Source organism: Gallinula chloropus, assembly GCF_964237585.1.
Source record: "Gallinula chloropus genome assembly, chromosome: 1".
Classification (NCBI taxonomy): Eukaryota; Metazoa; Chordata; class Aves; order Gruiformes; family Rallidae; genus Gallinula; species Gallinula chloropus.
The window spans coordinates 1,543,931-1,570,196 of NC_140085.1; the positions used below are offsets into that span (position 1 = coordinate 1,543,931).

Here is a 26,266-nt window from a genome sequence, read left to right on the forward strand (position 1 = left end):
CCAACCTGGCCTTGAACACCCCCAGGGATGGGGCACCCACCCCCTCTCTGGGCAGCCCCTTCCAGCCCCTCACCACTCTCTCTGCAAAGAACTTCCCCCTAATATCTCCTCTCCCCCTTCCCTCCTCCAGCTTCACTCCAGCCCCTTGTCCTGCCAGTCTCTGCCCTTTAACAAGCCCATTCCCCTCCTGTTCCTCTGCTCCCTTCAGGGACTGGAAGGTGCAATGAGGTCCCCCCACAGCCTTCTCTTCTCCAGGCTGACCCAGCCCAGCTCCCTCAGCCTCTCTCCATAGGGGAGCTGCTCCAGCCCCCTGATCATCTTCATGGCTCCTCTGACCCCTCTCCAACAGTCCCACATCTGTCTTGTATTGCAGACCCCAGCTCTGGACACAGGACTCCAGCTGGGGCCTCAGAAGGGCAGAGCAGAGAGGGACAATCCCCTCCCTGTCCCTGCTGCCACCCCTCTGCTGATGGAGCCCAGGATCCCATCACCCTTCCCAGCTGCAGGAGCCACTGCTGGCTCAGGGGAAGCTTCTCCCCCACCAGAACCCCCATGTCCTTCTCAGCAGGGCTGCTCTCCAGGAGCTCTTCTCCCAGGCTGGATCCATGGCTGGGATTCCTCTGGCCCAAGTGCAACACCTGACACTTCCCAGTCTTGAACCCCATCAGGTTCACCCAGACCCAACCTTTCCAGCCTGTCAAGATCTCTCCATCTCAATACTCACTTCCTTTTCTTCCTGACTGACAGGCTTTGTCTCACCATGAGTGTTCCTGAACCAAACAGGAGTGTGCTTTACACCGATTTCTTCATCTGAAGAGGCAAAAAAGTTTTCAAGGGTCTGGGAGACCGTTTTCCCTCTTATGAACAGAGATTGTCCCTTCCGGTTCTGGAGAAGGCCACACAGGGAAAGAACTGTCATCTTGGAGAAGTTCAGCTTGCCTTTTTCTTTATAGCTGTGCCACAGATGACATAGAAAAAAAGAGAAGCACAGATTAAAAGCTTGCTGGAAAGCAAAGTGTCTTTTGCTTCTGTTGCACACTAATGCTTGTAGAAGATCTCTTTGCCCCAGGAATGAAGTATCTTTAAAATCTGCACTGTATTCCTGGTGGAATCACAGAATCACAAGGTTGGAAAAGACCTTTAAGATCATCAAATCCAACCATCCCTGTCCTGTGCTGAACCAGATCCCTGAGCACCTCATCTCCCCCCTGTTCAACACCCCCAGGGCTGGGGACTCAGCCCACTCCCTGGGCAGCCTGTGCCACAGCCCCACAACTCTGCCAAGGAAGAACTTCTCCCTCCCATCTGATCTGCACCTTGTCCTGTTGCTGGCCACCACTGAGAAGACTCTGACCCCACTCTCTGGACACCCACCCTTTAGATACTGTATTGATCAGATCCCCTCTCAGTCTTCTCCAGGCTAACCAGCCCCAGCTCTCTCAGCTCTTCCTCACAGGAGAGATGCTCCAGGCCCCTCATCATCCTCATCCCCTCCTCCAGACTCTCTCCAGTAGTTCCCTGTCTGTCTTGAACTGGGGATCTCAGCACGGGACACACAACTCCACCTGTGGCCTCATCAGGGGATGGCAGAGGAGGAGAACAGAACCTCCCTGGACCTGCTGGCCATGCTCTTCTTGATGCACCCAGGTGCCATTGGCCTCAAGGGCACACTGCTGGTCATGGAGAGCTTGGTATCCACCAGGACTGCCAGGTCCTTCTCTGCAGCGCTGCTTCCCAGCAGGTCACCCCTAACTCTACTGGTGCCTGGGGTTACTCCTCCCTAGGGGCAGGACCCTACACTTGCCCTTGTTGAATCTCCTTTGGTTGTCTTCACCCAATTCCCTCACCTGTCCAGATCTCACTGACTGGCACCACAGCCTCCTGGTGTGCAGGCTACTCCTCCCAGTTTGGTATCATCAATAAATCTGATGAGGGGACACTCTGTCCCCTCATCCAGGTTATTGATGATTATGTTGGGTAAGACCAGACCAAGTACTGACCTTTGGGGCACACCACTGGCTACAAGCATCCACACTTGTTAAATTTCATCCTATCAGTCATGGCCCAATGCTCCAATTTATCTAGATCCTTCTGCAAGGACTCTCGTTCATCTAAACAGTCAACAGCACTCTGGGGGGGAGGTGTCAGAAATGAACATTAGAATAAGTCTGGTTCAGAAAACACAGAAGAATCCCAGCCATGGATCCAGCCTGGGAGAAGAGCTCCTGGAGAGCAGCCCTGCTGAGAAGGACCTGGGGGTTCTGGTGGGGGAGAAGCTTCCCCTGAGCCAGCAGTGGCTCTGGCAGCTGGGAAGGGCGATGGGATCCTGGGCTCAATCAGCAGAAGGGTGGCAGCAGGGACAGGGAGGGGATTGTCCCTCTCTGCTCTGCCCTGTGAGGCCCCAGCTGGAGTCCTGTGTCCAGAGCTGGGCCCTGAAGGGAGCAGAGGAACAGGAGGGGAATGGGCTTGTTAAAGGGCAGAGACTGGCAGGACAAGGGGGCTGGAGTGAAGCTGGAGGAGGGAAGGGGGAGATGAGGTATCAGGGGGAAGTTCTTTGCAGAGAGAGTGGTGAGGGGCTGGAAGGGGCTGCCCAGAGAGGGGGTGGGTGCCCCATCCCTGGGGGTGTCCAAGGCCAGGTTGGCTGGGGCCCTGGGCAACCTTGTGTAGCTTCAGGCCTGGAGGTTGGTGGCACTGCCTGTGTCAGGGGGGTTGGAACTCTGTGATCCTCGGGGTCCCTTCCAACCCAGACCAGGCTGGGATTCTAGGATTCTCTCCTAAAGGAAAGCAGTGTTAGCAGTGGAGATTGGACAAAGCCATTCTCAGTGGCTTTCTATCTCCCTGTGAAGTGGTCCTTAGCTACAAACACAGACAGGATGAACAGCTCCCCAGAACAACTTATGTCAGCACAGTCTATGGCAGAGCAGGACAATCACAGAGCTGTAGGGGTTGGAAGGGGCCTCCAGAGATCATCAGGTCCAACCCCCTGCCAAAGCAGTGTCCCTAGGACAGGTCACACAGGGAGGTGTCCAGATGGGGCTGGAATCTCTCCAGAGAAGGAGACTCCACACCCCCTGGGCAGCCTGTCCCAGGGCTCCCTCACCCTCACTGGGAAGAAGTTCTTCCCAAATTGAGGGGGAACTCCCTGTGCTCCAACTGGAGCCCATCGCCCCTTGTCCTGTCCCCACAGCCACTGAGCAGAGGCTGCCCATGGCCCCCTGTGTCCCACCCTGGATATATTGAGAACCATTAATGAGTCTGTGCCCTCAGGCTCACACAGATGCTAAAATCACTGCTCCATCCAATCTGAAAGGATTTGAAAACCACACATCCCCCTCTGGCTTGAAGCAGGTGTAAGAAACAATTCCCCCTGTTACTTTGCTTGCTCAAATCTTGGAGGTTTCCTTCAAAACCAAGACCTTCCCTTCCCAACATTTATTTTCCCAGCTTCACCAGCCTTCAAGGAAGGAATCAAACCCCCCCCAACTCACAGTTTGCCGACGCTTCCAAACGCTAAGGAGTGGAAAGTCCTGCACGTAACGTTGCTGGGAAAGACCCTTTTTCCTCTGTCAGCAACAGCTTTGTTAAAGGTCACATAAAGGAAATTCAGATCAGCAAACTTCTCTGCATACTTGACCAAGGTTGAGGTCTTTCCTGTACCTAAAGAACAGAAGGAAGTAAACAAAGAGCATCCAGAATCACGTCAGGATGGATCCACGCAGCTCTTACCAGCTTTCCCTCCCCTCTCCTGTGGTTCTAACTGCACAGCAGGACTATTTTCCAGCTAATGGGGATTTATTCACTGATTCAACTGCCATCAGCAGAAGCTGTGAAGCAAAGCAGCTTTGAAAAGTTATGGTCTGCTGCCTAAAAGCTTTTTAAATAAGAAGAAAAAATAAGAAATCTCTTCTTATTCTAGAAGTCTGAGCACATGTGAAGGTACTGGTTGGTTGTCTTGAATGGCAGCCTGGGAAATTAAATGTTAAAACTGCTCTTCTGAATCATAGAACCCCAGCCTGGTCTGGGTTGGAAGGGGCCCCAAGGATCACAGAGTTCCAACCCCCTGCCACAGGCAGGGACACCAACCTCCAGGCCTGGAGCTACACAAGGTTGCCCAGGGCCCCAGCCAACCTGGCCTTGGACACCCCCAGGGATGGGGCACCCACCCCCTCTCTGGGCAGCCCCTTCCAGCCCCTCACCACTCTCTCTGCAAAGAACTTCCCCCCAATATCTCCTCTCCCCCTTCCCTCCTCCAGCTTCACTCCAGCCCCTTGTCCTGCCAGTCTCTGCCCTTTAACAAGCCCATTCCCCTCCTGTTCCTCTGCTCCCTTCAGGGACTGGAAGGTGCAATGAGGTCCCCCCACAGCCTTCTCTTCTCCAGGCTGACCCAGCCCAGCTCCCTCAGCCTCTCTCCATAGGGGAGCTGCTCCAGTCCTCTAAAATGAATGATTCATGAGCACATTTCCTACCAAGATCTCACACTGATGTTGCTCTCCTTCACTCTAGTTTGCTGCAGGACAGCATTGTCCACACCTTACTCATGTGCTCAAGGCACAACAGAAACCTTAGACAAGAAGGAGACTCCTCACACCTCCTTCTCTGCCACTTTTTGCACCCTCAGTGATGACCCAGTGTCAGCAAACCTTGTCACCTTGCTGTTCACACTCCTCCCCAGAGGACTCATGAATACTGGACAAAGCATGTCCCAGCACAGATCTGGGCAGGACTCCAAGAGTCACCTCTCTCTGTGTAGAAAACTGACTATCTGCTCCTAGTTTTCCTTCTTGGCTTTTAACCAACTCATCATCATGAGGACCACAAGGATCTTGTACCATTTCACCAGACATTGGGCTCCCTGGTAGACTACTCCCATTTCTCCCAGTATAACTCCTCTGCCACAGCAGCTTTCAGCAAGAAATCACACTCAGCTACTGGTCCAGCCACCCTGAGCTCCTCTACATCTTCTAGGTGATGCAGTCTGGATGATGAAACAAACAGCTCCAGCACTTACTTCACCCTCAACCCTTCCCCAGGTGAATTTGGGACTGACCCTTTGGTGGACCTCCTGTAGAGAAGAAGGATCCTGGGACTGGTCCTTTCCAAGGACACAGATGTAGAAATGCATTTAGCTTTTCTCTTAAGGCATCTTTTAAGCTGTAGTTGGCTAACAGATGCTTTGGCAAACATCCTCAGCCACATCTGAAGGAGGATTATGAGTCTTCTATGCTTTTGCCAGTGGATCCTTAAGCTCTTTTTCTGCTCTGCCTTGCTGAGGTTATATGTATCCCATCAAATCTCATGAAGGTTCCCAAATTTGTCATTTCAACACTTTGTCCAGCTCTGGAGCCCTCAGCACAAGAAGGACATGGACCTGTTGGAGTGTGTCCAGAGGAGGCCACAAAAATGATCCAAGCACCTCTCCTATGAAGCCAGGTTGGGAGAGTTGAGCTGGTCCAGCCTGGAGAAAAGAAGGCTCCAGGGGAACCTGATAGCCCTTTCCAGTCCCTGAAAGGTACCTGTAGGAAGCTGTTCACATGGGCATGGAGTGATGGGACAAGGGGGGATGGTTTAAACTGGGAAAGGGGAGATTGAGGTTGGGGATTAGGGAAAAGTTCTTCCCTCTGAGGGGGGTGGATCCCTGGCCCAGGTTGCCCAGAGAGGTGATGGAGGCCCCATCCCTGAAGACATCCAAGGTCAGGGTGGATGGGGCTCTGAGCATCCTGATCTGGTGATGATGTCCCTGCTCACTGCAGGGGGTGGGACTAGAGGGCCTTGGAAGTTCTCTTCCCACCTAACACATTCTGTGATTCTATGCCACAGTCACTGTACAGAGATAAACCACCATCAGCTGTTTCTGCACCAGGACACTTGGCTCTCTGTGTCCCTTCAAGCAGAAAGCACACATGAGCCCTGAGCCCTTGGTGTGGTTTCTTTAAAGGAAACTCCCAGCAGATGGAGGAAGATTATTTACTTTTCTTTTTAAAATAAGCTCCCTCACTCTTATTCCCTTCCCCTGCTCAAGAGTGTGCAAGTGCAGAAGGTTTCTTGGCTCACGTTGCTCTGACAGCCATGCTAGAGCTAAACAAGGAAGAGCAACTCCGTCTAGTGGACAGTAACAGCATGAGACAGGCTCAGCAACACACAGAGAGCTGCTTCTCCTCTCCTGGGTTGCCTACAAGCTGTTCTGGGCAGTTATTGACAGCACCCAAATACTTGGTTTTGGTTTCATGTCCAAATATGACATTTACCCAGCTTGCATGGGAGTCACAGGATGGTCAGGGCTGGAAGGGATCTCAAAGATCATCCCAACCCCCTCACCATCCCAACACCTCACTATCCCAACACTTCTCACCAGACCAGGATGCTCAAGGCCCCATCCAACCCGGCCTTGGACACCTCCAGGGAGGGGGCAGCCACCACTTCCCTCCCTGGGCACCCTGTGCCAGGGCCTCACCACCCTCAGAGGGAAGAATTTCTTCCTAAATCCAACCTAAATCTCCCCCCTTCCAATTTAAACCCATTCCCCCTTGTCCTGTCACTCCAGGCCCTTCTAAAAAGTCCCACCCCAGCTTCCTTGTAGCCCCTTCAGGGACTGGAAGGTGCTGTAAGGTCTTCCCTGACTAACAACCACCACACTACCCATTCCAACTTCTCTGCCAAAGATGACAGGACAAGGAGGATGGGGTGAAGCTGGAGGAGGGAAGGGTGAGATGAGATATTGGGGGGAAGTTCTTTGCAGAGAGAGTGGTGAGGGGCTGGAAGGGGCTGCCCAGAGAGGTGGTGGATGCCCCATCCCTGGGGGTGTTCAAGGCCAGGTTGGCTGGGGCCCTGGGCAACCTTGTGTAGCTCCAGGCCTGGAGGTTGGTGTCCCTGCCTGTGGCAGGGGGGTTGGAGCTCTGTGATCCTTGGGGTCCCTTCCAACCCAGACCAGTCTGGGATTCTGGGATTCTATTGCTCTGGATATTTGTACTGTTTATAGGTTAAGGTTGAACATCCACAGAGTTCCTTGAATGGAGGGAAGGAGCAGAATTAGAGCTTATGCATTTATTCTTACAACACAGTTTTGGGCTCTTACCTGCAAATGCCATAATTTTAACTATTTGGCCATGCTCAATTTTGTGATTCAAAATCCTCTGCTGTTCATGGGTCAGCTCTATTTCAGGCCACCTACTAAAAAACAAAGGAGCAAAATCAGTTAAATAAAAAAAAAAATCCTCCCACATAAACCAAACAAATGGACTAAGAGCAGAAGGAGACCAGGGAAGGATTTACCCCACCCCACAACCAGAAAGGTGGCACTGGAACAACTTGGTTGTTGTGCAAACTAGAGAAGTGGGAAATAATAAGGACTGGAGACAGCAAAAATGAAAATTAAACCTTGGGGAAGGGTACATAGGAAGAGATAGATATAGGGCGGGGATTGTGCCCCTGGGCTGGGCACTGGGGAGGCTGCAGCTGGAGTGCTGGGTCCAGTTCTGGGCTCCTCAGCACCAGAAGGACATGGGGGTCCTGGAGCGAGTGCAGAGAAGGGCAACCAGGCTGGGGAAGGGGCTGGAAGGCAAATCCTCTGAGGAGCAGCTGAGGGAGCTGGGGGTGTTGAGCCTGGAGAAGAGGAGGCTGAGGGGAGCCCTTCTCCCCACCTCCCCTGCCCTGCCAGGAGGGTGCAGAGAGGTGGGCGATGGTCTCTGCAGCCAGGGGCCAGGAGCTGGGCCAAGGGGCAATGGGCTCAAGCTGCCCCAGGGCAGGGTCAGCTCAGCTGGGAGGGCAAAGTTCTTCCCTGGCAGAGTTGTGGGGCTGTGGCACAGGCTGCCCAGGGAGGGGGCTGAGTCCCCAGCCCTGGGGGTGTTGAACAGAGGGGAGATGAGGTGCTCAGGGATCTGGTTTAGCACAGGACAGGGACGGTTGGACTCAATGATCTTAAAGGTCTTTTCCATCCTTGTGATTCTGGGATTCTGGGATTCTTCTCAAGGGTCTTAAGCCATTCTTAAAAGCTGAATTTGGCACCCCATTTCCTTAGGCTTATTGAAAACAAACAGTGTCTTGGGTTTGGGGTGTTTACTGCTTTCAAGAGCATGTACCTTAATTTCACAGAATCACAGAACTGGCAGAGCTGGAAGGAACCTCAAAGCTCATCCAATCCCACCCCCTGCCATGGGCAGGGACACCTCTCACCAGCCCAGGCTGCTCAAGGCCCCATCCAACCTAGCCTTGAACACCTCCAGGGAGGGGGCAGCCACCACTTCCCTCCCTGGGCACCCTGTGCCAGTGAATTTCCATTCTGATTTCTCATCATGTAGGACAGATCAATTATCCCTGCAGCTCAGGGGAGCCAAGAGCTTTGATTAACTGTAAGAAAAGCATTCAGAGCTTCTGACTGGAGTGCAGTTTTATTCACAAGGGTCTGAAACCTGTAATCAGCCAACAGTGTGAACCATCCCTTCACACAGGGACCTCCCTGATAAGGAGGGAAGCCTTAAGTGTCCTTGACATTTCTCAGCTGGCAGTTAGAAAGCTGCCCCCAGGACACAACTTCTACTGAACAAGCAAAATCTGCTCAGAAAAGGGCTTCAAATGGAGGGGTAGAAACCCAACATCCTCTAATCTTTATCTCCTTTGTTGTTATGACTTCTCTCACTGTTACACCTCAAATCATAGAATCACTTAGTTTGGAAGAGACCTTTAAGGCCCATTGAGTCCAACCACAGCCTAACCCTGCCCAGCCCACCTCTAGATCATGTCCCTAAGCACTTCATCCACACTCCTGTGAAACCCCTCCAGGGATGGTGACCCCACCACCTCCCTGGGCAGCCTGTCCCAGTGCCTGACAACCCTTTCAGTGAGGAAATTCCTCCTGATATCCAACTCAAATCTCCCCCAGTGCAATTTGAAAACATTTCCTCTTGTCCTAACACTTGTTACCCAAGAGAGGAGACCAACTCCCACCTCTCTACACCCTCCTTGCAGAGAGGGATAAGGTCTCCTATCAGCCTCCTTAAGACTAAAAAGCCCCAGCTCCTTCAGCAGCTCCTCACAGAACTTGTGCTCCAAACCCTTCACCAGCTTCCTTGCCCTGCTTTGGACATGCTTCAGCATCTCAACATCCTTCTTGTAGTGAGGGGCCTGAGAGGGGATCTGATCAATGGTTCTCAAGAGCTGAAGGGTGGGACCCAGGGGGCCATGGGCAGCCTCTGCTCAGTGTCTGTGGGGACAGGACAAAGGGTGATGGGCTCAAGTTGGAGCACAGGGAGCTCCCCACCAATCTGGGGAAGAACTTCTTCCGAGTGAGGGTGAGGGAGCCCTGGGACAGGCTGCCCAGGGAGGTGGTGGAATCTCCTTCTCTGGAGAGATTCCAGCTCCATCTGGACACCGACCTGTGTGACCTGTCCTAGGGACCCTGCTTTGGCAGGGGGTTGAACCTAATGAGCCCTGGAGGTCCCTTCCAACCCAGGATCCCAAAACAGGAGCCAAATCACTATCCTGCAGCTGGCATCTGGGTTCCTCCCATGCACAGAAATGAGCGTTCATCAAGGAGCAGCCACATTATCTGCACTAGTTATCTTATCTATAGGGAAAGGGGTGAATTGGGCAGGTATTTGGGGATGATTTGGGCTCTGTGAAATTTCAGTGGCTGTCACACCAGAGCACACAGAACTGTGTTTCACTGATGCCCAGACCCATCGCTCAATAATGACTTTTAAATTCAATTTTTACAGATTTAAGGCCTGACTCTGTTTTTCCTTGGAGAATTCAGGCAGAAGATGGCAAGGAGCAGAGGAAGGGGTTGTATTAATCCTTATGAATCCCAAGAGTCTTGTTAACCAGCCCTTGCCATGAAGCAGTTACTCCCTCTCCAAGATGCAGCTCAGATGAACTACAACAACATTACCTGGCCCATAAATCTTGTCTACAGCGTGATGCTGGTGTTTCCTCTACCAGCTGCATGGTGACAGAAGCGTTTTCCATCAGGTACAAGCAGTAGAAAATATTGTAATGGATCCTGGTAGAAAGGAGAAAAGAGGAACTATCATTGAGAAACCATCAATACCAGATCTGCCTGAGGGTAGGGAGGATCTTCAGAGGGGTCTGGCCAGGCTGGACCGATTGCTGAGACCAATGGGATGAAGTTTAACAAGGCCAAGGGCAGAGTGCTGCACATGGGACATGACAACCCCACGCAGTGCTACAGGCTGGGGGAGACTGGCTGGAGAGCTGTCAGGCAGAGAAGGACCTGGGGGTGTTGGGTGACTGCAGGCTGAATATGAGCCAGCAGTGTGCCCAGGAAGGCCAAGGGCAGCCTGGCTTGTGTCAGAGCCAGCGTGGCCAGGAGGGCTGGGGAGGGGATTGTGCCCCTGGGCTGGGCACTGGGGAGGCTGCAGCTGGAGTGCTGGGTCCAGTTCTGGGCTCCTCAGCATCAGAAGGACATGGGGGTCCTGGAGCGAGTGCAGAGAAGGGCAACCAGGCTGGGGAAGGGGCTGGAGGGCAAATCCTCTGAGGAGCAGCTGAGGGAGCTAGGGGTGTTGAGCCTGGAGAAGAGGAGGCTGAGGGGAGACCTTCGCCCACCTCTCTGCACCCTCAGCCTCCTCTTCTCCAGACCAAACCATCCCAGCTCCCTCAGCTGCTCCTCATCAGACTTGTGCTCCAAACCTTTCACCAGCCTTGTTGCCTTTCTCTGGACACACTCCAGCACTTCACCATCCTTCTTGTAGTGAGTGGCCTAAAATACATATTACAGAATCACTTAATCACAGGGGTTGGAAGGGACCCCCAGAGATCATGGGGTCCAACCCCCTGCCAAAGCAGGGTCCCTAGGACAGGACACACAGGTCGGTGTCCAGATGGAGCTGGAATCTCTCCAGAGAAAGAGACTCCACACCCCCTGGGCAGCCTGTCCCAGGGCTCCCTCACCCTCACTGGGAAGAAGTTCTTCCCCACAGTGGGGGGGAACTCCCTGTGCTCCAACTTGAGCCCATCACCCCTTGTCCTGTCCCCACAGACACTGAGCAGAGGCTGCCCATGGCCCCCTGGGTCCCACCCTTCAGCTCTTGAGAACCAGTGATCAGATCCCCTCTCAGGCTTCTTCTCTCCAGGCTGAACAGCCCCAGCTCCCTCAGCCTTTCCTCACAGGGGAGATGCTCCAGGCCTTTCAGCATCTCTGTCCCTCCTCTGGACTCTCTCCAGGAGATCCCTGGCTTTTTTATCCCAGGGAGCCCAGAACTGGACACAACACTCCAGGTGGGGCCTGAGCAGGGCAGAGCAGAGGGGGAGGATCCCCTCCTTTGATCTGCTGCCCACACTCCTCCTGATGCCCCCAGGATCCCATTGTCTCTCTCAGCCCCCAGGGCACACTGCTGGCTCATGGCCACCCTGTCACCCACCAGGACCCCCATGTCCTTCTCCACAGAGCTCTTCTCCAGCAGGTCATCCCCCAGCCTGTACTGAAACGAACAGTTGTTCCTTCCCAGATGCCAGACTTGACACTTGCTTTTATTTTCTTCTTGCCACAGCAAGAAGAAGATGAGCAGGAAGCATCTCCCCACCCCTCACCTGTTAGTGATGGTGATGTTCCTCTCTCTCATCTCATAGAGCAGCGTGGCTATGCAGTACAGCACCTCAGTCACCTCCACGGCAGAGAGGGTAGAGTTGGGACTGCGCAGACACGTCATCAGCCTTTGGATGTCTCTGACACCACCAGAAAAAAGCACCATGACTGTGACAATGGCCCACATGTTCTCAGGCTGGTGGAGGCAATGAGAAGAACAGAGTAAGCAAAAGGTTTTGAGCCTTCTGGGGCAGGGAAACCCTGCTTCAACACCAAAAAACCTACTCAACCCCTCATAAGTAGTTAAAATCAATTTGGTCACCATGGCCAGTATGAAGTAACACCCCAAAGGGAGAACTTTTAGATGCAGGAGGGCAGATACAACCTGAAAGGACCAGCAGTTGCTAAACCATGTTAAATAAACCCATGAATAAATGTTAAACTTACCCCCATCTTGCTCTGTAAGTGTGGCAGCTTATTCACAACACAGACTTCAGCCTTTGAGAAGAGGTGATGGCTCTTCAAACACTGGAGAACAGCACTGGGATCCACCTTCTGTCTGGTGGGTATGGCAGACACATACCTGAGCAGAACAGGGACAGCAGCATTGGCAAAGAAGCCTTAGGGAGAGAGTTTATTCTTCAATCAAATAACACCTTCTCCAACATACCATTGGTCAGGCTGCAGTTAAGGGTACCCTATCCTGCCCTGTCCCTGCACCAGCAAAAAGACTTTGGCATCAATGTTCTCTACAGGCCTTTGTTAGGCCAGGGGAGACAGCAATTAGATCCCTTCCAACTTCTCTTCTCCAAATTTCCTCCCCTACTTGTACACCACGTGCACCCAACACAACAAAGAGGAAAGAAAAGGGGTTTTTTACCTAATTCTAGGACCCTCTGAGTGATTTCTACTCTTCTTTTCTCATCTTCCCCCATGCCTTCTACACATTTACAAGAAAAAACCCATTTCTCTCCCAGCAATTCACAGGATAGAATGGGAAAAGACCCAATGGAAGGGAGGTTGGAGGATCTACAGATACCAAGTGCTGAAATGGACTCACCTGATCAGTCTCAAGACACAGCCTTCCCGCTCAGTTGTTATGGCAGAATCCTGGAAGATCTGTTGAACCCTTTGCAGGGCTGTCTTCTCCTTCATTAGGTACTGATGGTACAGCTTTTTCCAAGGAATGAACTAGAATGTGAAGCACATACCACCATCTTTCATCTCACAGCATGGGAAAATAGATTTCTTCTGGTAAGAAGCTAAGCCTGACTTCCAGAGAGGACCTGGAGTTCAAAAAGTCCCTGTAGCTTGGTAGAAACAGGCACCTAGTGTGAGGTGGGGAAGGAAAGAAAGAGAGGAAGGCTTGTTCCTCATAGCCTGCAAGCATGTCTGTCACAGGCAGGAACAGGGTGATGCTGGTTGAGTTTCAACCATCAAACTATTAGAGGAACAGGGGTATTTTCAGCACAGATCTGCCCTGAGCAGGGTCAGAGTGCCTTACTTGGACCTCCAGAAAATATCTGGGCTGTAATCAGTCCCCCAAGTGAGGATTTCCAGCATGGTGAGCACATCTAGTGGTGCCAGCTACCTCTGAGCCACCTTCTGTTGAAGTAGAGATCCTCTCCATGGCCATAACAACTGCCAGTGGGTTCCCAACAGTTTGTGCCACGAGAGCCTTGACTGCAGATCAATCAAGCTCCATAAAAAGAGAGGTTAAGGCCTTTCCTTTAAAACTGTTGGACTACAAGAGACACCACACATTCACAAGCTGGGGGACAGTGAGGTACATGGGCCATGAGAGGACACTGCCCCATCTGGCAGCCAGAATTCCCTGTGGGATCCCCATCAGGGAAAAAGGTCTGCAAGAAAAACAGTGAAGGGGGATTTTGTGGAGCCTTATGGGCTCTCTCCAAGTATGGGAAGGCTGCATCAAGGGAGGTTACCCCAATATTGATCTTCTGATACAGATTGGCATTTGACAACTCCACTGTAGTCCTGAAGACCAAAAAGGGACAAAAAAACTCACAAGAAAGGATGTGGGTGACTGTCCCTCTCTGCTCTGCCCTGTGAGGCCCCAGCTGGAGTCCTGTGTCCAGAGCTGGGGCCCCAGGACAAGAAAGATGTGGGGCTGTTGGAGAGGGGTCAGAGGAGCCACAGAGATGATCAGGGGGCTGGAGCAGCTCCCCTATGAAGAGAGGCTGAGGGAGCTGGGCTGGTTCAGCCTGGAGAAGAGAAGGCTGTGGGGGGACCTCATTGCACCTTCCAGTCCCTGAAGGGACCCCAGGAACAGGAGGGGAATGGGCTTGTTAAAGGGCAGAGACTGGCAGGACAAGGGACGGGAGTGAAGCTGGAGGAGGGAAGGGGGAGATGAGATATTGGGGGGAAGTTCTTTGGAGAGAGAGTGGTGAGGGGCTGGAAGGGGCTGCCCAGAGAGGGGGTGGGTGCCCCATCCCTGGGGGTGTTCAAGGCCAGGTTGGCTGGGGCCCTGGGCAACCTTGTGTAGCTCCAGGCCTGGAGGTTGGTGTCCCTGCCTGTGGCAGGGGGTTGGAGCTCTGTGATCCTTGGGGTTCCTTCCAACCCAGACCAGGCTGGGATTCTATGTTTAGGGAATAATAAAAGGATTGAAAGGAACAGAGACAGACACAGCACGGATGCTCCTGTAGCCACATGTGCATGTACAAGACTAAGAGCAGGAGGAGAAGGGACAGGCTCAAATCAATACCCCAGCAGGCCTTACCAGTGGATCTGTGACTATGTCCCTCCAGCAGCGACACACCAGGCTCAGGTTCTGATACAGATCACTCACTGGAAGGAAAGCAAAGATGTTCCTCAGGACTTCATCAGGCAGCTTGTCAATAGTTCCCTGAGGCACTTCCCAGTTACGAGTCCCCAGGAGTCCGTAGTGCTCATCAGGGATGGGTTCAATTTCCATTTCATCAAGCTCCTGCTTGATCAGGCTGTGTTCTGGGTGAACCACCACTGGCTTCTCCTCAGGCTCACCCCACAAATCTTGCTCTGGCTTGCAAACACTTACAGATGCAGTGGATGGAGGCTGTTTTCTGGACCTTACCCTGGGGGCTGGTACAAAGTCCTCATCCTCCAGAAAAGAGCAGGAATCACCACTGATATCCATCACAGTGGAGCCACTGCTGAAGGAATCATCAGGTTCTGCAAACATGGGATCCAGTAGCTCTTCTTTGATCCTACTGTTCTTCATCCCATCGGCACCTACTTTTTGTGTCTGAGAGATGCTGAAGTAATCAGTGATGCTCTTCTGCTGTGTGTGGCCTGCAGAAAGAGGATGAGCATGGAGTGAAGTTAGCAGAAACAACCAAGCTAGCAAGGAGACCAGTTATTTCCACATAGGAGGAAATAAGGAGGCAGTTATTTCCACAGGGTTCCTTACAGACAGCTTACTAGAGGGGAACTGTCCTGCTTCATATTACTTCTCAGGGTATGTACAGGAGCCAACAGAACAACACTTGTCTCTTTGTATTGTCCACATCATCTGGGCACTCTCAAGGTACATCTGACACCTCCACTAGCTTCTAGAAGAAGATACAGCCTGTATATCTCTCAGATCAACAGTCCTCAGGCACGTGGCCTTCAGTTCAAGAAGGACACAGAACTCCTTATGAGGAGAGGCTGAGGGAGCTGGGGCTCTTCAGCTTGGAGGAGACTGAGGGGTGGCCTCATTAATGTTTATAAATATGCAAAGGGTGAGAGTCAGGAGGATGAAGCCAGGATCTTCTTGGGGACAGGACAGTGGGTGCAACTGGAGCAGAGGAAGTTCCATGGGAATGAAAGGAGAAACTTTTCCACTGTGAGGGTGACAGAGCCCTGGGACAGGCTGTCCAGAGAGGTTGTGGAGTCTCCTTCTCCAGAGACATTCAAACCCCACCTGGAGACATTCCTGTGTGATTTAGTCTGGGTGATCCTGCTCTGGCAGGGGGGGTTGGACTAGATGAGCTTTCAAGGTCCCTTCCAACTCCTAATGTTCTGTGTTTCTGTATGTTTCTGTGTGTAACAGAGCAGAGGCATGTTAAACAAACACAGCTGCAGAATGAGTTTCATGGGAGATACTTCCACTGGCCAAAGAGACTGAAATGGGAAGGAAGCAAAATGCAAGACTGAGGCTGCTCTGGTGTGTCTCAGACTGAGGATGGGCTCCCAGAGGTTATTTATTGTTCTTAATGTGGTGAATGAGAAACACACTCACATTTTAGAGAAACTTCAGGGTTTAACTACTGCTCTGCACCCTGAGAAGCTCACAGCTCCAAGCCTTCATCCAGCTGCTCCAACCACACTATGAGAGACCAAGACCTTTAGGAGGATAAACAGCCATTTGTTGCTAGTCTGCAAAATATCTGGAGGCTTCAAGAAGAAGCAACTGAGAAGGAAACAAAATCACAAGCAGCTACTGCTGATTTTAGTGGATTTTATTTCTGGAGGCTCCAGAAGCACCGAATGACCAGGTAAGATCATTGAGTCCAACTGGTACCTGTCCTGTACTAGGTGTAGCTAAAGGGGTCTGATCTGCAAGATGCTGCTTAAAAAGAACAGGTTTCTGGTTGCTGTTTGACTCCAGTATCCTGAAAGGGGACTAGAGACAGCTCAAGATACTGCTGAGATGAAAATGGAAAGAAGGATCTCTGAGAGTAGAGAGTTTAGGACTCTGGTGTCTCATCCTGATCCAGCAGCAGATATCCTGTGGAAAGGGCTGCACAAGGACACGGAGCTGATGATGGGTGACACGATGCCCTTTGATTTCACATCAAACGTGGTTCTCTCCCCTCTAAAGCTCTCCACCTTCAAAGCATTCTCAATCAGTGTACCTCCTTGATGCTTCCTTGGGTGCTGGGTGGGCTGGAGGCCCCTGGTTGCATGTCCTGGTCTCAGTCTTTGACTCACGGGCTGTGTCAGGGAGGAAGAACCTTCCACACTTCGTGCAAGAGCTTCACAGTCATCGGCTGTCAGGGGAGTCTTCTTGAATCGTTTCACCCCTCCTTCACCAACATGGAAGAAAAAGGACCCCAAACTGTTAGCAAAGGACATGCAGGTCTTCAACAGAAATGTTACAGGACAGCGTTAACTGGGTTGGGACAGCCCCTGTTATCTATACAGGCCAGGAGATGAGGGGCTGGAAAGCAGCCCTGAGGGAAAGGACTTGGGGGGACTTGTGGGGGATGAGAAGCTGGACAGGAGCCAACAATGTGCATCTGCAGCCCAGAAGGCCAACCCCATCCTGGGCTGCATCCCAAGGAGTGTGGGCAGCAGGTTGAGAGGGGATTCTGCCCCTCTGCTCTGCTCTGGGGAGACCCCACCTGCAGTGCTGGGTCCAGCCCTGGAGCCCTCAGCACAAGGAGGACATGGAGCTGTTTGGGCACATCCAGAGGAGCCACAAACATGACCCAAGGGCTGGAGCAGCTCTGCTGTGAAGCCAGGCTGGGAGAGTTGGGCTGGTTCAGCCTGGAGAAGAAAAGGCTCTGGGGAACCTTACAGCACCATCCAGTCCCTGAAAGGTGCCTGTAGGAAGTTGGGGAAAACTGTTCCTGAGGACATGGAGTGATAGGATGAGGGGTGATGGTTTAAAATGGAAAAGGGGAGATTGAGGTTGGGGATTAGGGAAAAGTTCTTCCCTCTTGGGGGGTGGATCCCTGGCCCAGGTTGCCCAGAGAGGTGGTGGAAGCCCCATCTCTGGAGACACCCAAGGTCGGGGTGGATGGGGCTCTGAGCACCCTGCTTTAGTGAAGATGTCCCTGCTCACTGCAGGGTGGGACTAGATGGCCTTGGAAGGTCTCTTCCCACCATGATTCTCTCCACGTAGTCTCTGACAGAAACGTGGGGGCATTTCTGGTGTGAACAGAGACCAAACACACACGCAGGGCCACACTCACCCCAATGCAGGGAGCATTCAGAGGCCTCTCTCCTTGCCACTTGACTTAGAGGAAGCAGGGATTAACCCCAGTTTCCCCACACACCTCTCAAAACCCAACAAGTCCCTTCCACTTGCGCTCTCCTCGCCTGCAGAACTCCCTCAGCAGCACAGGCCTGAGGACAGGTGACACGCCGCCATTTTATTTCACATCAAACGTGCTTCTCTCCCCCCTCAAATCCCTCCTCCTTCAAAGCATTCTCAATCAGTGTACCTCCTTGATGCTTCCTTGGGCTCTGGGTGGGCTGGAGACCCCTGTTTACATCCCCTGTACTCAGTCTTTGACTCAGGGGCTGTGTCAGGGAGGAGGAACCTTCCACGCTGCGTGCGAGAGCTTCGCAGTCACCGGCCGTCAGGTGGGTTTTCTTGTATCGCTTCACCTCTTCTTCACCAACATGGGGAAAAAAAAGGACCCCAAATTGTTAGGGAATGACATGTAAGAGGCACAAATACAGGGGTTCTTCTCAGAGATGTTACAGGACAGCGTTTTGGGAGGGAGTTTTGTGGATGAAATCAGAGCAGAAGCTTGTGCGATGCTCTGGCGAGGTGCTGAGTAGGGGACCGTGTTGTGTCAGGGTGACACATCTGCAATTGCTGCAGCAGCAACTTCACCCTGGGGTTGTATGAGGCTGGGAATCTGTGGCAGTTTTGTGTAGCTGGGTGCTGGTGGAGAAGGGGGGCTGCAGGGGTGGGTTCTGCAAGGAGCAGCCAGCAGCTCTCTGCAGGCCCCACAGAGCAAACACCAGCCGGCTCAAGGCTGGAGTCGCTGCTGACCAAGGCTGAGCCCATCAGTGATGGTCACAGCACCTCTGGGAATCACAGTGAGGAGGAAAAAAACCACAAGCAGCTGCTTTGTGCCCCCAGAGAAGGGAGGGAGAAGATGTGAGGAGCTGTGCAGGCATCAAGGGGCAGGTACCAGAGAGAGAGATTCCCCTGCAGCCCATGGTGAAGCAGGCCCTAGGTCATAGAATCCCAGAGTGGTCTGGGTTGGAAGGGACCCCAAGGATCACAGAGCTCCAACCCCCCTGCCACAGGCAGGGGACACCAACCTCCAGGCCTGGAGCTACACAAGGTTGCCCAGGGCCCCAGCCAACCTGGCCTTGAACACCTCCAGGGATGGGGCACCCACCCCCTCTCTGGGCAGCTCCTTCCAGCCCCTCACCACTCTCTCTGGAAAAAACTTCCCCCTGATATCTAATTTAAACCTTCCTTCCTTTAGCTTTAATCCATACCCCTTGTCCTACCATTGTCTACCCTTCTAAAAAGTTGATTCCCCTCCTGTTTATACACTCCCTTCAGGCACTGGAAGGTGCAATGAGGTCCCCCCACAGCCTTCTCTTCTCCAGGCTGACCCAGCCCAGCTCCCTCAGCCTCTCTCCATAGGGGAGCTGCTCCAGCCCCCTGAGCATCTTCATGGCTCCTCTGACCCCTCTCCAACAGTCTCACATCTTTCACGTCCTGGGGCCCCAGCTCTGGACACAGGACTCCAGCTGGGGCCTCACAGGGCAGAGCAGAGAGGGACAATCCCCTCCCTGTCCCTGCTGCCACCCCTCTGCTGATGGAGCCCAGGATCCCATCGCCCTTCCCAGCTGCCAGAGCCACTGCTGGCTCAGGGGAAGCTTCTCCCCCACCAGAACCCCCAGGTCCTTCTCAGCAGGGCTGCTCTCCAGGAGCTCTTCTCCCAGGCTGGATCCATGGCTGGGATTCCTCTGGCCCAAGTGCAACACCTGACACTTCAATCTGTTGAACCTCACTAGGTTCACCCAGTTCCACCTTCCCAGCCTGTCAAGATCCCTCTGGATGGCTTCCTCTCCTTCTATTGTGTCTCAGCTTGGTGTCATTGACAAACTTGCTGAGGCTGCACTCAATTCCATCATCAATGTCATTGATAAAGATGTTAAAGAGCACCGGTCCCAAGACAGACCCCTGGGGGACACCCCTTGTTACCAACCTCCACCTGGACACAGACCCATTGACCACCACCCTTTGGCTACGGTCTGTTAACCAGTTTCTTATCCACTGGATGGTCCACCCATCAAATCCACTTCTCTCCAATTTAGAGATAAGGATGTGGTGGGGGACTGTGTCCAAGGCCTTGCACAAGTCCAAATAGATGACATCGGTCATCTTCCCTTGATCTATGGATGCTGTCCCTCCATCAGAGAAGGTCACCAGATTGGTGAGGCATGACCTTCCCTTGGTGAAGCCGTGCTGGCTGACCAGGATCACTCACTCATCCCTCATGTGATCCAACACGTTATCCAGGAGGATCTGTTCCATGATCTTCCCAGGCACAGAGGTGAGGCTCACCAGCCTGTAATTCCCTGGGTCTTCCTTGCTCCCTTTCTTATAAATGGGAGTGACATGACCTTTTTTCCAATCCCCAGGGACCTCTCCTGACAGCCATGACTTTCTAAATATGATGTAAAGAGGCTTGGCAACCTCTTCAGCAGCTCCTTCAGGCCTCTGGGATGCATGTCATCTGACCCCATAGACTTGTAGACATTCAGTCTCATGAGGCAGTCTCAGACTTGCTCTGCCCTTACAGTGGGGGGGGGATTTACTTCCCCAGTTCCCACCTAGAGGTCCAGGGATGTAAGGTTCTGGGACTTGAGAATGATGAGAATCCTGGCTGCCAGAGAAGAGCGAGGCAAAGAACTCACTCAGTCCCTCAGCCTTCTCCACATCAGTTGCAGCCAATTCTCCATTCTCATTCACCAAGGAATGATGAATCTCTTTGGCCTGTCTCTTCTGGCCAATGGACCTGTAAAATCCCATCTTGCTGTTTTTAACATCCCTCTCCAAGTTCAGTTCCATCTGTGCCTTGCCTTTCCTGATCCCATCTCTGCAAGTCCAAACAGCATCCCTGGCTTCTTTCCAGGCAACACCCCCTTGTTTCCAGAGCTTGTATTTACCTTTCTTTTCCCTCAGTTTGGCCAGAAAGTCCTTGCTTAGCCATGCTGGTCTCCTGCCCCTCCTGCCTACTTTCTTATTCAGAGGGACAGAGAGCTCTTGAGCTCTCAGAAAGGCATCCTTAAAGAGTAGCCAGCTGTCCTCAACATTTCTGTCTCTGAGGACCACCTCCCAGGAGATCTTGGCCAACAAGTCCTTAAACAGCCTCAAGTTTGCTCTCCTGGAGTTCAGGGTCCTGATCCCACCCTTTGCCAGGCCCACCTTCCTTGAGATCACAAACTCAACCAGGGCATAGATGATGATGAGGAGCAAAGATCCCATCTACAGCCTGTGGAGGACCCCACGCTGGAGTGGGTGGAGGCACCTGAAGGATGCTGGGACCCTGTGGGAAGCCCATGTTGGAGACCAAGCTCCTGGCAGTGGAACCTGCAGTCGAAGAGACCGAGCCACACTGGAGCAGGTTTGCTGGGGGGGGCATGTGACCTCCTGGGGGACCAGGCTGGAGCAGGCTAGACCTGAAGGTCAGCACCCCAGGGCTGTGACCCACACTGGGGCAGCTGGTGAGGAGCTGATGCCCTGACAGAAAGGAGTCAGAGAGACATTCATAAGGGACTGTCTGCTGTGGGTGGGACCCCACGGTGCAGCAGGGGAAGGGGGTGAGGAATGTCCCCCTCCCAGCTAAGAAGCTAAAACAACTGGTGAGGAACTGACCCAAACCCCCATTCCCCCAGTCCCTGCCCCTCCCTGAGCCACAATGGGATGGAAGAAGGGAGTGAAATCCTGACTGGAGTGCAGTCTGCTGAGAAGGGAGGGGTGAGGGGAGGTGCTTTAAGATCTGGTCACACTTCTCATCACCCAACTCTGGTGTCACTGGGGGTGCAGGGCAGGGTCACCAATTAGAGAGTTTTCTGTCCTTTATTCCATGTTGAGTCTGTTCTGCCCATGACACTGATTGCAGAATGATCTCTCCCTGTCCTTATCTCCACTCCTGAGCCTCTTGATATCTATTTTCCCCCCTGTCCAGCTGCAAAGGGGAGTGATGGAGCAGCTTTGGTGGGTGTCTGCCCTCCAGCCAGTGTCACACCACCACAGGAATGAAAGAGAGCGAGGTAAAAACCAGAATCCCTCCCAGTTCATGGTCTGTGACACCACATCATGAGGGAAAGACGTGCAGGCAGTGGTGTTAATGCAAAGCCTGGTTACCAGGATGCCGAGGAAGCCTGGGGAAGTGGAACTGCCTGACCCCTGGTGAGAGATGACAGTGAATTGCCCTGGGGAAATTCACAGCCAACATTCAAACACACCAACCCTCAGCCTCTCTGGAAACAAGATCTCAAGTGGGATCCTGCATTAAGGAGGAAACAAGACCTGCTCAACAACCCACTCCACAACCCGCTCTGCCCCGGTGAGAAGGGGCACAAAACTATCCCCAGAGGTATGGTAAAAAAAACCCCTTACTTGAAAACTCCATCAGCTCCTCTCTTCTGCACACGGGGTGGCCACCAGAAGAAGGGAAAACTGCTTCAGCCAAGAGTGCTCAAAGGGCCCAAAACACTGGAGAGAACCCCGAAACCAGAGGGACTTCCTTTCCCCGAGGAGATGGAGCAGCAAAACACCACTCAGGCAGTTTCACTTTCCCTTTGTGACTTCATCGTGATGTGGAGGATTAACTCCTCTTTCTGCTTTATCATAGCCATGGAAAAGAATCAGCTGATCTGATCCAGCAGGATCCAAGGGTCTGGGAATAGCAGGATCCAAGGGTCAGGGAATAGTGGGATCCAAGGGTCAGGTTTGTTTCATCGTGCCGCTTCCAGGCAGAGCAGGGTTAGAGCAGCCACAGAGCTCCCTGGGGAGGCTGGTTTCCAACATCCCCTTTTCTTCAAAACACTGCAAAATGAGGGAACAAGAAGAAAAAAGGCAATGAGACATAGTCAGGTGGTATTAGGGGGGTCAGGCAGAGAAGGAAATGGGGGTGTTGGGTGACTGCAGATTGAATATGACCCAGCAGTGTGCCCGGGGGGGCAGAAAGGCCAAGGGCATCCTGGCTTGTGTCAGAGCCAGCATGGCCAGGAGGGCTGGGGAGGGGATTGTGCCCCTGGGCTGGGCACTGGGGAGGCTGCAGCTGGAGTGCTGGGTCCAGTTCTGGGCTCCTCAGCACCAGAAGGACATGGGGGTCCTGGAGCGAGTGCAGAGAAGGGCAACCAGGCTGGGGAAGGGGCTGGAGGGCAAATCCTGTGAGGAGCAGCTGAGGGAGCTGGGGGTGTTGAGCCTGGAGAAGAGGAGGCTGAGGGGAGCCCTTCTCCCCACCCCCCCTGCCCTGCCAGGAGGGTGCAGAGAGGTGGGCAATGGTCTCTGCAGCCAGGGGCCAGGAGCTGGGCCAAGGGGCAATGGGCTCAAGCTGCCCCAGGGCAGGGTCAGCTCAGCTGGGAGGGCAAAGTTCTTCCCTGGCAGAGTTGTGGGGCTGTGGCACAGGCTGCCCAGGGAGGGGGCTGAGTCCCCAGCCCTGGGGGTGTTGAACAGAGGGGAGATGAGGTGCTCAGGGAGCTGGTTCAGCACAGGACAGGGATGGTTGGACTTGATGATCTTAAAGGTCTTTTCCAACCTTGGGATTCTGTAACTCTGTGACTTGGGAGTGTTAGGTTTTACTTGATGATCTGAAGGGTCTTTCTCAACCAAAATGTCTTGGTGATTCTCCTTGAAAGTGGTTATTTCTCACTTGAAAACGAACACTTTTCTGTCCTGAATAGTACGAAGGATCGAATCAGCCCGATTCTCTTAACCACACATTCCTGGCACATGTCAGAGCTGAGGGACTGGCCCTGGGCCTGTTCCCAGAGCTCTCAGACACAGAGAGGTCTCTGGATGTTGGGGATAAAACCTCTGCTTGTCCACCCCAGGACAGCAAAACCCCCAATACACCAGTACCCCCCAGCACAGGGTTGGAGCTCAGAAACCCACCATGACATGACCTGCTCAAGCTTCACCTGCATTCATTTTTAATCCCTTTTCCAGAGGTTTTCCATCTGCAAACACAAGCACTGAGTGGGTCCTGTCAGGGTTCAGGGCTTCAGTCTCCAAAGGAATGTGACAGGGTGCAGAACTCGCCAGCCACCACCAGACCCCCCAGCTGAGAAGGGAAAGGGTCAGCCAAGAGCAGCAGCCACAGCAAGTGAGGGGGAGATCCCTGGGGATGAGAAATATTTGGGAGGGGAAGGTTCACCCACATGGCCTTGTGCTCCCCCCCACCCAGCATGGTCCCCACCCGGGACATCCCCTGCAGCTCAGGGACCCCTTGGTGGCCCAGAACTATCCCCCCCTGCCCCATTGCCAGCCCAGCCAAGGGTCCTCCTCTGGGCCCCCCTGATGCCAAGCCCCCCCTGCCAATGCCAAGCTCACCCCCCCAATGCCAAGCCCCCCATGCAATGCCAAGACTCCCCCCCAATGTCAAGCCCTCCTCCCAAGTCCAAGTTCCCCTGCCAATGCCAAGCCCCTCCCTGCAATGCCAAGCCCAACCTGCCAATGCTAAGCCCCTCCCAGTGCCAAGCCCACTCCCCAATGCCAAGCCTCCCCACTGCCAAGCCCCCCTCCCCAATGCCAAGCTCCCCCCAAGCCTAGAACCCCCCTCAATGTCAAGCCAACACCCCAAGCCCAAGCCCCTGCAATGCCAATGCCAAGCCCAGCCTGCCAATGCCAAGGCCCCCCAATGCCAAGCCCCCCTCCCTGATGCCAACCTCACTCCAATGCCAAGTCCCCCCCAAGCCAAGAACCCCCCAATGTCAAGCCAATCCCCCAAGCCCAAGTCCCCCCACTAATGCCAAGCCCCCCCATGCCAAGACCCCCGTCAATGCCAAGCCCACCCAAGTCCAAGTTCCACTGCCAAGCCCCCCAATGCCAAACCCCCCCCATGCCCAGCTGCCCCGATGCCAACCCCCCCAATACCAAACCCCCCCTCCAATGCCCAGCTGCCCCGATGCCAAGCCCCCCAATGCCAAACCCCCCCAATGCCAAGCCCCCTAATTTCAACCCCCCCCAATTCCACCCCCCCCAATTCCAAGCCCCCCCATTTCCACACCCCCAATTCCAACCCCCCCCAATTCCAACCCCCCCCAATTCCACCCCCCCAATTCCAACCCCCCCCAATTCCAAGCCCCCCCAATGCCAAGCCCCCCCAATGCCAAGCCCCCCCAATGCCAACCCTCCCCAATTCCAAGCCCCCCCCAATTCCACCCCCCCCAATTCCAAGCCCCCCCAATGCCAACCCCCCAATGCCAACCCCCCCAATGCCAACCCCCCCAATGCCAAGCCCCCCCAATTCCAAGCCCCCCCAATGCCAACCCCTCCCCAATTCCAAGCCCCCCCAATGCCAAGCCCCTGATGCCAACCCCCCAATTCCAAGCCCCCCCAATGCCAAGCCCCCCCAATGCCAACCCCCCCAATGCCAACTCCCCCGCCAATGCCGAGACCCCCCCCCAATCCCAAGCCCCCCCCGCAATGCCAACCCACTCCCCCCAACGCCAAGTCCCGTCCCCCCCCCAAGTCCAACCTCCTCCCCCCCCGTCAATGCCGCCCCCGCCAGGCCGAGGCTCCCACCCCACGCTGCCAAGGGGGGTCCCTCCTTTAACCCCCCCACCTCACTCCGCTCAGCCACGCTCGGCCCCACCTCCACCGCTCCCCTCGCCGTCCCTCCGTTCCCGCCCCTCCGCAGCGACCAATCAGAGAGCTCGCAGCCAGCCGGCGCTACCCAATGGCGCCGCACTCCCAGGTTCGGCCGCGCCTGAGGCGGGGATAAAACCGGCGGGGCCAAGCGGAGCCTTCCCGGGGTTTGTTTCTCGTCGCCCTCCCGCCCCTCTTCTCCGCTCCTGGGGTGATGTTACGTCGGGGGCTGACGTCACGCCGCGTCAGCAGGGCGGGGGTGTGTATATCTCTGTGTTTCTCCGCCGGGGAGTCGCTTGCGCAGGGACGCGGCGCGGGCGGGGGGATAAGGGGCTGGGGGCGGGAGCGTGGGGCGGCCGGGAGGGTCTGCGGGGGGGGGGGGGGGGGGGCAGCACCGTGGGGGTTCCCCAGGGCCAAGCGCCGGGTCCTGTGCTTAGGGCACAACAGCCCAGGCTGAGCGGCTGGAGAGCTGCTGGGGGAAGGAGCTGGGGGTGTGGGGTGAGCTCAGCCTGAGCAGGAGCCAGCAGTGTGCCCGGGGGGCCAGGAAGGCCAAGGGCAGCCTGGCTTGTGTCAGAGCCAGCGTGGCCAGGAGGGCTGGGGAGGGGATTGTGCCCCTGGGCTGGGCACTGGGGAGGCTGCAGCTGGAGTGCTGGGTCCAGTTCTGGGCTCCTCAGCACCAGAAGGACATGGGGGTCCTGGAGCGAGTGCAGAGAAGGGCAACCAGGCTGGGCAAGGGGCTGGAGGGCAAATCCTCTGAGGAGCAGCTGAGGGAGCTGGGGGTGTTGAGCCTGGAGAAGAGGAGGCTGAGGGGAGCCCTTCTCCCCCCCTCCCCTGCCCTGCCAGGAGGGTGCAGAGAGGTGGGCGATGGTCTCTGCAGCCAGGGGCCAGGAGCTGGGCCAAGGGGCAATGGGCTCAAGCTGCCCCAGGGCAGGGTCAGCTCAGCTGGGAGGGCAAAGTTCTTCCCTGGCAGAGTTGTGGGGCTGTGGCACAGGCTGCCCAGGGAGGGGGCTGAGTCCCCAGCCCTGGGGGTGTTGAACAGAGGGGAGATGAGGTGCTCAGGGAACTGGTTTAGCACAGGACAGGGATGGTTGGACTTGATGATCTTAAAGGGCTTTTCCAACCTTGTGATTCTGTGATATCAGGAGGAATTTCCTCACTGAAAGGGTTGCCAGGCACTGGGACAGGCTGCCCAGGGAGATGTGGGGTCACCATCCCTGGAGGGATTT

At 54.4% G+C, this 26,266-nt stretch overlaps 1 protein-coding gene across 1 annotated transcript in view; it reads right to left on the reverse strand.

Moving 5' to 3' along the window:
• The window catches only part of FBH1 (F-box DNA helicase 1), a 40,614-nt gene extending 18,571 nt beyond the window's left edge, over nt 1-22,043 (reverse strand). The window contains exons 1-10 of the mRNA XM_084280263.1: nt 21,846-22,043; nt 17,689-17,859; nt 14,277-14,827; nt 12,597-12,727; nt 11,984-12,119; nt 11,542-11,732; nt 9,884-9,994; nt 7,073-7,167; nt 3,489-3,657; nt 725-953 (exon numbers count right to left, since the gene is read on the reverse strand). Of these exons, the coding sequence (XP_084136389.1) occupies nt 725-953; nt 3,489-3,657; nt 7,073-7,167; nt 9,884-9,994; nt 11,542-11,732; nt 11,984-12,119; nt 12,597-12,727; nt 14,277-14,827; nt 17,689-17,859; nt 21,846-21,858 (1,797 nt within the window). The 5' untranslated portion in view covers nt 21,859-22,043. The remainder of the gene's footprint in view (nt 1-724; nt 954-3,488; nt 3,658-7,072; nt 7,168-9,883; nt 9,995-11,541; nt 11,733-11,983; nt 12,120-12,596; nt 12,728-14,276; nt 14,828-17,688; nt 17,860-21,845) is intronic.
• Between the last annotated feature and the right edge of the window lie 4,223 nt (nt 22,044-26,266).